Raw genomic sequence first — 11,717 nt, 5'->3', positions numbered from 1 at the left:
AATGATGAAATAATGAGTAATTAGGTACAATTACAAGTATATAAACAAACAATCTCAAAAGCTAGTTTTTAACCAAAGTTACATTAAGTCTTTTCACTCAAATTCCTCCACACATGATATCATACCTTTAAGAATTCTTTAATGTTAAATTCCAATTTTCCATCACACAAACATGCACACAAAACAAATAAATGATTTAAAATGGGATGGATTTCAATGGCATTTTATTTTTCATTTCTTTTTTCTTCTTCTTCAAATATACAGTTATTTTAGCATCATTCTTTGTACAAAACAGCAACAATTCAAATATGTGACTATGCATATCATAAAAAAAATACATATCTCTCCACACTGCAAAATGTACAACATAATTATCAAAATTTATTTTACGATTGAAGTAAATATTTAAAAAAAAACAATCATACAATTTTTGAAATTAGGCCTAGCACATATCAAACTTGCTACAAATTGTTAAAAGCTATGTTCAAAAGTTTTGCAATAAATTGCCAACCATTTTGTACTCAACGTACAGTAACAGACAAGTGAGATAAAAATCAAAGACAATGGTATATCTTCAAATACACTTATACACTGATTCTTCTAAAGTCTTTTGATCATTTAGAATACAAAATTAACCTAGTAATAAAAAAACGTATTATTCTAACCAGTTAATGTACTGGTCCCTCAAAAACCATGACAATGTTTACATAATAAAAACCAATACCATACCATTCCAATGCTATAATGCATTCTTTACACAAAAAGAACTAACCATACAATGGTTTCCACAAGAATGCTTACAGTACATGACAATATAAATTATATACCACGATGGGCCATTTCAAATTACAATAACCCTACCATACTGTAACTGTAATTCAAATCATTTCCAAAATTACACTACCATACCATGATTGTTAAATGAATAATGTTATTAATATCAAACAATACCATACCAAATGCTCTCAAAAAATATATCCATACAATGACAGTCATATGAATATTTTTATTTTATAAAAAAAACACTACCATACCATGAACTTTTAGTTTATATGGTATGTTCTAAATAACATAACCATACCATGAAATATGAAAGGATCAACCTCTAAATTAATGATGAAAATATAATCATATGGGTATACATAGGACATAATGATACTTATCACATAAACCGCGGCGCAGGAGTGTAATAAAGCCATTTAATAAAAACGATATTACACTAGTGTAATAACACTTTGACGTGACGTCATTTGCGCTATATAGAAACATAGCGTTAAAGCGGCTCATGTTAGCGTTACACTATAAAACTTCATTGAAAAATTACTCATTTTAACAGTTTACTGTTCTTATTTTATATATGTGATAAAAAGAATATTATATTTGTGTAGATTCAATACAAAATTTATTGAACTCGTTGAATAAAACAATATTATGCTCGCCAGAGGCTCGCATAATATGATTTTATTCAACTCGTTCAATAAATTTAGTATTTAACTACACTCATTCAATATCCTCTATTTTTTCGCTACATACATTTTGTAGCTAACCAGACATATATTACAGGATGCATTTCTCTTGAATAAACAAATGGCTACAATAATGCATAATGATATTATTTAGAAAGACATGGAAATTTTTTGACATGTTATATGGCCTAACATTAACAGTTGTAAGGTGATAGCAGTTCAGGTTATATAGCAAATAAAAATTTACACATGACCATATAACCTGTCAAAAAGCTTTCTTCCAAGATTTTACAATGCTGCACAATTCTTGTACAATTAAGGATTAATGAAAATTGAGTTAAAAATTTACAGCAGTCGTGTATAAAGAATATATTAACATAACGTTTATCCAATGAAATACAATGTTACAATCATTTTTTAAAGTTTGAAAATATTGTTCAAAATGTCCAAAAGAGATTCTAAAATAATTTGTGCTTTGTATAATCAATCTTATAAAAAAAACTTTAAATAATAATTAATAATAAAGAAAAAATAAGATTTATGGATTTATGCAATAGCTAAGGTACTGACTGATACATATTGAGGAATCCTGGTTTTAAGTTATCTTCAGTAAGATGATTAAGGTGTAAAGAAAAGTTTGGAGAAAAAAAAATGCAAAAAAAAAGTGCAAAAAAATAAAATAAAAAATAAAATCATCATCATTAAATGTATATTTACAGATTCTATGCAAGATAATATCTGGGGTAATGTATACCAGAAAAAATATTAACAAATTTAGGGATTGATGCTAAATGGTTGTAACTCCATATTTATGTCATATTAGTTAAAACCGTTTAGAACTAAACCCTACAAGCAGTTTTTGATTTAACATTGCTCAATGATCAAGTTCTTTAATTTTAAAAATATTTTTGTAGTCAACTGTGGATAAGTGGAACATTATTTTCTGTATTGTTTGAAAATTCAATATTATAATTATTTAACACTTTGTTCAAAATGAGATCACAGTTTAATTAAAAGATATATTGAAGTTATTTTTATCCCTTAAACTTCTCTTTCTTATAAAACGAAAAATGAATGTTAATATGAAAATGACATAATTATGTACAGTTAATGTACACTAAACAATAACTAAACATCACTCCCCTTTCCTATTCTTTGCTTCGGAAAACCATTTCGATCAACATGAAATTCTGGTTTACATTCTGTGAAATTTAACCTACGATATACATTCATATTGTACTTAACATTGAACTTTGTATGTTTTTGACTTGAATGCACAATATTTACAAAATATAACTATTCTCTACCAATTATTTTTATCCAATTGCTAACTCTAGATTTAACTTTTGTCTCCTACAAAGATGAGAAAGTCATATGGGACTGGCCTGGTGGCTTGTAAAATATGCATTCTCTAGCTTTGTGCTCATCCAAATATTTCTAAAAATTGTGTAGTTCAATATTAGATATTACATGCAAGTAACACTTTATTGTTTTTCTCACCATTTGTATATATGCATTATCAGAAAAAGTTTGTGATTACTTTATTGCGAAATGTTTGCCTGGAAAAATAGTTGATTTTACAGTTTGCAGAAAAGCATATCAACACATTCGATAAGTATGACCAGAATTTATTCAGTTTATTCTTTTTGACGATTTAAAATCAAAACCCCTTCAAAAAACAATGGGCAGTTGCAATTTCATAATCAGGAAACTCAACTTCAAAGGTAAAAGACTAGATTCTTCATTTAATCCACGAAACCGTAAAATACCAAAAAAAACTAAAATACAATATTATAATTCCAAGAAAGCAGCAATTTTAAGCTACATAAATCATACATCTAAATGCAAATCAAGTCCTATTTATAAGCCTTCATGAAAATTGCTTTACTAATACAAATCAAAATGTCTAACATTTGAAACAGTACATACAAAATGCAAGCATAAATTATAATACAACAAACTCACTGTCAAATAAAGAGAATTCTGGTGAAATATTTCACATATCCCACATTTGATCATTAGAAAGTTCAGTTTATTCAACATAAAATGTTTGTTCCTCAAGCTTCTTTACATAATAATTATGATATGATAACGGAAACATACAGTAAAGTTTTTACAATTTTAAAAGCCACTTGTTTTATCTAATGATTTGATTTCAAGTTTTCAGATACTGAAAATACACAAACTGTTGATGATTATTTGTAGATTAACATTTGAACTAGTCTTCCCTGACTAGTCATTGAAACGTACGAAATCTTAACACTTTTTAAGTGAAAGTCAGTAAAAGAAAATTTCTAAAGAAATGTACAACTTGCTTTTAAGTACTTTAACAATTTTCCAAGAAAAGTTATTTTGATAAAAAATAAATGGTACTTTGGCAATTAATTATGATGACAACAAAATGATAAATGATTTTATTTAGTTATTGTCTTTTTTCAGCCTCTGCAGAGAAGATATACCTGCTCAATTTCTTTGATTTATTTGATTAAATCAGTATAATTCTAGGTAATTAACCATACTTATCTTTTGCAAATCTTAAGTGTTTAGCACATATGAACAATTATGAATGTGTTACAGTGAACATTTAAAGCCTTTAATTCCAAACAAGCACTCCTTTGCAACATGGCCACAATTTGATTTACATCAAAAGCAGTTGCCTTATACCGAATTATCATTTGTCAAAAAACTTTAGTTTAGATATTTCTTAGAACAGTGACTGACGATCATCCTGACATTACTTAATTAACCAACAGACCTAATGAATAACTTCAATCTGACCTAGCTTGTAATTGGACCAAACACATGGCCATGACCCTGACCTAGCTTGGTTAACAGACCAAATCAATGACCATCACCTTGTCCTAGCTTGGTTAACAGACCTAATGAATGAACTTCACCATGACATGCTTTAGTTAACAGGCGTAATTGTCAAACCTGTCTAGCTTGGTTAACAGACCTAACGGTCAACCTGGACTAGTTTGGTTAACAGACCTAATGGTCAACCTGGACTAGCTTGGTTAACAGACCTAATGGTCAACCTGGAGTAGTTTGGTTAACAGACCTAATGGCCAACCTGGACTAGCTTGGTTAACAGACAAATTGAATGACCATTATGTTGATCTAGCTTAGTAAACAGACATAAATATCATCCATGGGTTCAACCCCCGTCAGGGGCAAGTCGTTGTTTCCTTGAGCAAGAAACTTTACACTCATTGCTCAGTACTGGTTGGTTCCAGGAACGGATTCGAAAGTGTGTCTATAAGCATATAGCTTCCTACACAATCAAACTAAAATAAATTCTGTATAAACCAAATATCATCCTGATTTACCTTAGCATCTTCCATAGCACTTTTAATAATTGTTAGTAAGATGTGGCACAATTAAGTTTGGCAATCTTTGTAATAATACAAAATCTATGCATATTTTACATTAAAGCATGTTTATCTTTATCTTGAAAAAAACACTAAATACATGTTTATCACTAAGTTAGAACATAAACACATGTTTATGACATAGAATGTATGTTTATCATTTTCATTTAACACTGAATGCATGTTTATCACGTTTTTGTTGTGCTTCACTTTTTGGAGAGATAAAGAAGTGTTTATTGCCTTGTTGTAACTAAACACAATGTTTATCACTTTATTATGTCATAAAGACAATGTTTATCACTATACTAAAATTTTAATTTTGTGTTTATCACACTTGATATAAGCTACAGATGGCTGTTTATCATGCCTCCTCAGTATCATTTTCAAACTCATTTTCATTATTTCTTAATTGTCTATATTGAACATCTGGATGGTCTTTTTGTTTTCGGCAGCTTATTACAATGGCTACGACAGCAAAGATAGCTAAAGCACATATAACAATCACAAGAAGAACTATAATAACTGTTGCCACACTGTACAACTGTTCAGCTTGCAATCGTGGTCGAGACTTTATCTCACATTTACCTGTAATATAAAATAACAGTGAAGAAACAAAATGACAGCAAAGACATTAATTTATCTTCTGTTTTGTGAGTTTATTTTCTTTGGGTTTCTTTGTCACACCAACACTGTCAAGGTCATATTGCAACTGTTGGGGTAAGACCTCAGTTGACCCTTTTGCATTATTTCAGGCACATCTTTTTTTAGAGTAGAACCACCAACCTTTCATCAGCTGGCGCTACATAGCTGCCACACATGAAAGAATCTTAAGTACCAAATGAGACTGTAAGGGTCTTTTATTAATATGTCTGTAGGTCACTTACTAAGGTTATTGATAATTCATGGGGCTTCCGTGGCCGAGTGGTTAAGGTCGTTGACTTCAAACCACTTGCCCCTTACCGCTGTGGGTTCGAATCCCGACAGGTACTTTGGCTTCTTTCATGTGAGGAAGCTATCCAGCTAGCTAACGGAACATTGGTGGTTCTACTCAGGTGCCCGTTCATGCCTGAAATAATGCACGGAGGGGCACCTGAGGTCTTCCACCACCAGTAAAGCTGGAATGTCGCAATATGACCTATACTGTGTCAATGTGACGTAAAATCCAAACAAACAAATATTGATCATTCGAATGACTTTAATCATAAAACTGAAAACATTAATGACAAATGAAAAGTTTTAAACAAATTTTTTTACCCGAACATTCACCATTTTACGCTTGAATGAACGTAATGACACTTCTAGGACTTACATGATGTTTTTGAGACATACATGACAGAAACAGGAAGTCAAGACTGTTTAACATAAGAAAGATTCATTACTAAAGTAAAAGAAACAGTACCACTTTACATTCATAAATCGGAACAGTTGAAAAAGTAACATTAATAGTTGTAATATGTAACTTGGCAAATCTTGGTTTTTGCAAGATAATCCTCCGGTACAAACAAACTTTTACCATTATAGCTTCACAATGCACTACCCATTCACAATAGATTTGTCAACCTGTAGCGCTAAAAATATTTTCAAAGTGTAAAAAATTTTGTAAAAGTGTTTGTTTGGACCCCCGGATTAGCTGTGATAACCCAAAATATGTTTACTTCCGGAGAAACTCTATTTACTTACCATCTTCTATACAATGACAGCAGTCTTTATATTTGGAGTTATGTTCGTTTTCTGAGCAACATCTCATACATTTACGTAATAAATTATTGTATCCCGATGGTGGATAGCATGATAAACAGTCTGTGTTACTCGGTCCTATACAAGCCCGACAACTTGTGTTGCATTTCTTACATGACTGAAATAAAACAAAGAAAGAAAACAATATATATATTCAATTTTATTACTGGTTTCTACTTATAGATTAAAAACACAATACAATCATCAATGTATATAACACAATACAATGTATCTTGTAATTTTTCTTGAAATTGGTAAATTTAAACATTGTTGTTTTAGGTTTTACAGCACAATTATACATTACTGGTCTTACTGCACTGAACATTCCTATTACAATGTATATTTAAGCATCTTAACAACAAATCCATCAAATCTTATACAGTAAGAAATTTTTAACCTGAATACTTATCAGTATGAAATTTTGTTATTCAGTATAACAGATAGGTTGTTACCATAGAGTTCCACTGGAAGTATGTCCCATCCGGACAATTGTTTTGTTGTATGCATACACCTTTGATGTACTTAAATCCAGCCGGACAGACATTGCATTCTGAAATATACAAAAATTCCTTACATTAATTATTTTGTTAAAATTGGTTTGGTTTGGTTTTATGGTGCACTAACACAATTTAGATCATATGGAAAAAACAAAAAATTACGACTTTGGCTAACCTCGGGTGTTACAAACTTAAAAGCAACACCAGGGGTCAGAACCACCTCACCTGCTGGAGCTAAGAAATGCATAAGCTCCAGTAATTCGATTCCATTTAGTGGCCCTCTTACAATCATGCAGGGATACACCATTTAAACAATAAAGGACACAGGGGCCCAATTATCACTAACCTGAGTAAAGGTTTCACATTTCCACTTTTTAACACAATTTTTCATTGGAATTAAAACAATAAATGCCAAGCAACTAAGGTAATGACATCATTTGAAGCTTATTTCAATTTTCAAAAATCTTTTTTTGTGACCTTGACTTCTGATCCAAGGACCTGGGTCTTGCACATGACATCATCTTCTTAAGAATAACAGTAATTTTGAGATCCCGTAATGCATAGAGATGATATGAACCAAACACAAAAACTTCAGACTATATGACAAATATATTTTCTGTATCATGCTGTGACCTTGACCTTTATTTTTCTGTCTCTTGCTGTGACCTTGACCTTTAAGGTAATGGGTCTTGCACGCAACACATCAAATGTCAAACAGGTTCTATTCCAATTTAAAAATTCCAAACCAATATACAAACTATATAGGACAAAAGGATTGATCTACAAGTAAATAAAACTATTTTACCATTTCCACACTGCTGGCATTGTTGAAAGACAAACATTGAGCTGTAGTTTACATGTAGAGGTTGGAATCCACTATCACAGCTATGTACACAACTTCCATTCTGTAAATAACTGAAATAAAACAACACACACCTTCATTTATTTATCCTATGTGTGAGCATCATCACTTATGTATCATATGTGTTAGCACCTCTATTTATTTATCCTATGTGTTAGCACCTTTATTTATTTATCCTATGTGTGAGCACCTTCACTTATGTATCATAAGTGTTAGCACCTTTACTTATTTATCCTATGTGTTAGCACATTTATTTATTTATCGTATGTGTTGGCACATTTATTTATTTATCCCATGTGTTAACACCTTTATCTTTTTATCCTATGTGTTGGCACCATTATTTTTAACCCATGTGTTAAGTCATCAAAAGACTGGTTTTTATATGATGAATATATTCCATACTACTCATTGTTAGTCAAACTGTGAAACGCATTGCAAAAATCAACATTTCTCAAATCTTACACATGTAAATCATGCGATTTTCAATCAAATGTAATAAAATGAAAATTAAAGAGCTTTTGTTAATGAATATAAAAGCATGTTTTGCTTCAAAACTAACGATATCTTCATTAACTCTAGAGTGAGAATAACTGAAAACTATCATGTCTCAATGAAATATAATCAATATTCATTAAAATGAAAATATCTTCTTCTTATATTCACTGCTTGTTGAGTCTTAGGGTCAAATCGACAAAGTATTGACCAAATAGTCACCCCAAGATTTTATGGTGGGGTATGAACCAAGAAAATTCATGTCCTTTTCTTCTATGCAGCAGTTCATTATCTTGGCAATACCTTTTATTGCAAACAGATAATGACAGATAATCTTCTCCCGTTGCTACACACAAATTACCTCCCTTTATTAACATAAGCAAATATGACTTACCTCCCTTTATTACAACATGTGCAGTTTGAATAGCTTGTACAGCTAAAACATCCTTCTGGACAAGTCTTACATCCTCCTAGTGACTGGAAAGTCCCTATCAAACAATAAAACAACAATAACAACTTTAACAGGGAATAGAAACTTACATCTATTATAATGTATATAGGATACATGGTGGCACCTGGATAGAATCATAAATGACTTTTCTGCACATGAATGAATGAGAGGCAAGTGATTTGCATCTAGTAACTTAAATCATTTATCAACCTTTCATTGATCCCCCATCCCTTCCTTTCATTGATTAAAATATAGCCCAGTGAAACAGGACTACAGTTACTCCTGCTCTACCTATATACTGTAATATCAATATTAATTTTTGAATGTTTTTAAGTATTTTAACTGCTCACTCATCTTTTTCTATATCTCTCCATTTATATTCCATATATGTTTCTTGTTACTAGTATAGATTTATAATATGAATTAAATCATGATTGTTGTATCTGTTATGTAGATGTTATATTTCTAAATAGAACTGTATTACTGATGATGTACAAGGTACAAGTCTAAATTAAACGTATGTTCAGTTCTGTGAAGACATTTTAAAGTTATTCTATATATGAGCCGCGTCATGACAAAACCAACATAGTGGGTTTGCGACCAGCATGGATCCAGACCAGCCTGCGCCTCCGTGCAGTCTGATCAGGATCCATGCTGTTCGCTATCAGTTTCTCTACTTGTAATAGGGTTTGTAAGCGAACAGCATGGATCCTGATCAGACTGCGCGGATGAGCAGGCTGGTCTGGATCCATGCTGGTCGCAAACCCATTATGTTGGTTTTGTCATGACGCGTCATAATTATATTCTGTAAGCTATATAACACTACCTGCTGGACAGGGCTCCCTTTCTGGTACACATGTATCTTTCTCTAGCACCTGGCCACTCCTACACGCTGTACATTTATTCTTATTGTCAAGACATTCGTCGCACACGCCACTACATACACGACAATGATGCATTTTATCATCTACAACACAAAATTTATGATTTTTTTGTGTGATTTTTTTTTGTAAGAAATTTTCATTTTGTCTATGTAACAAGTATACAATGTAATTACAGACCAGACTTGTTTTTGATGAAGTAAAACATTAAAGACCCTAATCAACAAATTTCAGGCCAATGCTACCTGAGCTGGTCCCAGGCCAATGCTACCTGAGCTGGTACCAGGCAAATGTTACCTGACCTGGTCCCAGGCTAATGTTACCTAAGCGGGTACCAGGCCAATGGTACCTGAGCTGGTACCAAGCCAATGCTATCTGAGCTGGTACCAGGCCAATACTACTTGAGCTGGTACCAGGTCAATGCTACCTGAGCTGGTACCAGGCTAACCTTTATTTCTGGGCAATGTGAGTAGGTTCTGAACGGTTTCATGCTAAATTTAAGCATTTTGAAATGCTATACCTTTAAACAAGACTGCCATGTTCTATATTTTATAAAGCAGGCAAAGTACAAAATAAGTCCTGAGTAGAGCAAAAGTTTCTTTATAGCAAAACATTTTGATATTCCCTAAAATCCTAAAATTAACAATAGACAGTTCAAAATTTATGAGCAGATAGATAGTGCATTTTATGGGAGACAGTCAATCATGGAAATGGTGCATATATCTGCACACCAAGCAACAGTGTTTTTTTCAATCAAAGGTGAGCTGAAGAAAATGAGCATGCAAGTTTTCCCAGATTATTTAAAAAAAAATTAATTTAAGTGATACAGACAGTGTAAAGTTTATATGGGGGAATTACCAGCTTAACCAGTGGACCCTTTATTTTCTAGCATGAGTGATCATCCAAGTAGGACCATTGACCTTCTACAAGCTAGCTGTCAGGATAGCTTCGGACATAAAAGAATCCAAAGTCCTTGATAAGATTTGAACCCACAGCAGTAAGGGGCAAGTGATTTGAAGTCGACAACCTTATCGACTCGGCCAAGGAAGCCATATTTACACACCATAAAGGAAGTTTTAAATAGATGCAGTTTTTGCTTCTGAAATTTCAAGACATTAAACAAAATATATTTTCAAAATGACTGTCATGCGAAGAATTTGTATCATGAGTTTTGGTCTTAAATGAAACATAACTAGAAATGTGTCCATAGGACACGGGTGCCCCCACCGCGCCACTGTTCTCTCAATCTTTTTACTAAGTCAAGGGAAGTAACTCTACAAATATTTGATAAATCCACAAGCAAAACCCCAGGTGCAAATCTAAAATATGCTGAGCAACCTGCCCTTAAGGTTTAATGACTATGTCAAATCCAAGTTGAAAATTGCAAAAAATTTCTAAGTGAAGGGCAATAACTCTAAAAACACTAAATAAATCCAGACGAAAATACCTAGTGCACAACTGCACATGCTGATCAATATTTCTGTAACGTTACATGACTCTAGGTCAAATACTTTTTGAGTTACGTGCGACACATGTTGAAAATTGCGAAATTTTAATAAGTCAAGGGCAATAACTCTGAAAATACTAAAAATATCCACATGAAAATACCCAGGTGCACAACTACACATGCTGATCAACATTCCTGTAAAGTTTCATGACTCTAGGTCAAATTCTTTTTGAGTTACGTGCGACACAAGTTGAAAATTGCGAAATTTTACTAAGTCAAGGGCAATAACTCTGAAAATACTTAAAATATCCACATGAAAATACCCAGGTGCACAACTACACATGCTGATCAACATTCCTGTAAAGTTTCATGACTCTAGGTCAAATATTTTTTTAGTTACATGCGACACAAGTTGAAAATTGCAAAATTTTACTAAGTCAAGGGCAATAACTCTGAAAATACTAAAAATAGCCACATGAAAATACCCAGGTGCACAACTGCACATGCTGATCA

The 11,717-nt window shown here is 32.3% G+C and overlaps 1 protein-coding gene across 4 annotated transcripts in view; it reads right to left on the bottom strand.

The window, feature by feature from the left end:
* Positions 1 to 2,371: 2,371 nt before the first annotated feature.
* The window catches only part of LOC132748093 (furin-like protease kpc-1), an 84,705-nt gene continuing 75,359 nt past the window's right edge, over positions 2,372 to 11,717 (bottom strand). For 3 of the 4 annotated variants that reach the window (XM_060737642.1, XM_060737660.1, XM_060737649.1), the window contains 6 exons: positions 9,703 to 9,843; positions 8,820 to 8,913; positions 7,877 to 7,986; positions 7,027 to 7,124; positions 6,518 to 6,692; positions 2,372 to 5,422 (listed from right to left, as the gene is read on the bottom strand). In XM_060737642.1, the coding sequence (XP_060593625.1) occupies positions 5,199 to 5,422; positions 6,518 to 6,692; positions 7,027 to 7,124; positions 7,877 to 7,986; positions 8,820 to 8,913; positions 9,703 to 9,843 (842 nt within the window). In that variant the 3' untranslated portion in view covers positions 2,372 to 5,198. The remainder of the gene's footprint in view (positions 5,423 to 6,517; positions 6,693 to 7,026; positions 7,125 to 7,876; positions 7,987 to 8,819; positions 8,914 to 9,702; positions 9,844 to 11,717) is intronic. The other variant, XR_009628210.1, reaches the window with a different exon arrangement.

This window comes from Ruditapes philippinarum, unplaced genomic scaffold, assembly GCF_026571515.1.
Source record: "Ruditapes philippinarum isolate M1 unplaced genomic scaffold, ASM2657151v2 ctg2799_1_1_1_1, whole genome shotgun sequence".
NCBI classification, from domain to species: domain Eukaryota; kingdom Metazoa; phylum Mollusca; class Bivalvia; order Venerida; family Veneridae; genus Ruditapes; species Ruditapes philippinarum.
The sequence above is the reverse complement of the archived record's forward strand: the minus strand, read 5'-3'. Positions and strand labels throughout refer to the sequence as shown.